Genomic DNA, 726 nt, shown 5'->3' with positions numbered 1-726 from the left:
CGCGGCGGCCGCGGGCTCCCCTCCCTCCACCCCCCCGCCATAAGATGGCGGCCTCCCAGGCTGCCCTGTCACGGGCCGTGTCTGCCCTCGCCTGCCGCCGCTCAGCCTGGTTTTAGGAACGGCGCAGTGCTCAAAAGCCCTCGGAGGCGAACGGGCTTGTTTTGTGATGGCGAATACAAAACGTGTGTTGGAGCCGAGCTCGGCACGGCCGATCTCCTGCTGCAGGAGGAGCAGGGCCGGGTCCTGGCACATCAGCCTTGGCCGAGCCCTAAGTTGGGGGAACTGTAGGTTCCCCGTTTAATACGGAATTATTGGCCTTCTTGTCAGCACCTAAATCTCCAAGGGTTACTTTTTGGGTTTTTTTTGCAAAAGGGGAAAAGGAAGTACAAGGATAAAAGGACTCGCTCGACAAAGAGCAAGAATGGAGATTGCTCCATTCAGAGTCCAGATGGAGATTGGTGACGAGTGGCGTCCCGCAGGGGTCCGTATTGGGACCAGTACTGTTTCATATCTTCATCAATGACATAGTGGGATCGAGTGCACCCTCAGCAAGTTTGCAGATGACACCAAGCTGAGTGGTGCGGTCGACGTGCCAGGGGGACGGGATGCCATCCAGAGGGACCTGGACAAGCTGGAGAAGTGGGTCCGTGTGAACCTCATGAGGTTCAACAAGGCCAAGTGCAAGGTCCTGCACCTGGGTCGGGGCAACCCCCGGTATCACTACAG

At 57.9% G+C, this 726-nt stretch overlaps 1 protein-coding gene across 1 annotated transcript in view; it reads right to left on the bottom strand.

Moving 5' to 3' along the window:
• The window catches only part of FADD (Fas associated via death domain), a 4,470-nt gene extending 4,218 nt beyond the window's left edge, over positions 1 to 252 (bottom strand). The window contains exon 1 of the mRNA XM_009286713.2: positions 39 to 252. Coding sequence (XP_009284988.2) covers positions 39 to 252 — 214 coding nt within the window. The remainder of the gene's footprint in view (positions 1 to 38) is intronic.
• Positions 253 to 726: the final 474 nt, after the last annotated feature.

Source organism: Aptenodytes forsteri, unplaced genomic scaffold (genome assembly GCF_000699145.1).
Source record: "Aptenodytes forsteri isolate BGI_AS27 unplaced genomic scaffold, ASM69914v1 Scaffold252, whole genome shotgun sequence".
NCBI classification, from domain to species: Eukaryota; Metazoa; Chordata; class Aves; order Sphenisciformes; family Spheniscidae; genus Aptenodytes; species Aptenodytes forsteri.
This window is presented reverse-complemented; position numbering and strand designations above follow the sequence as displayed.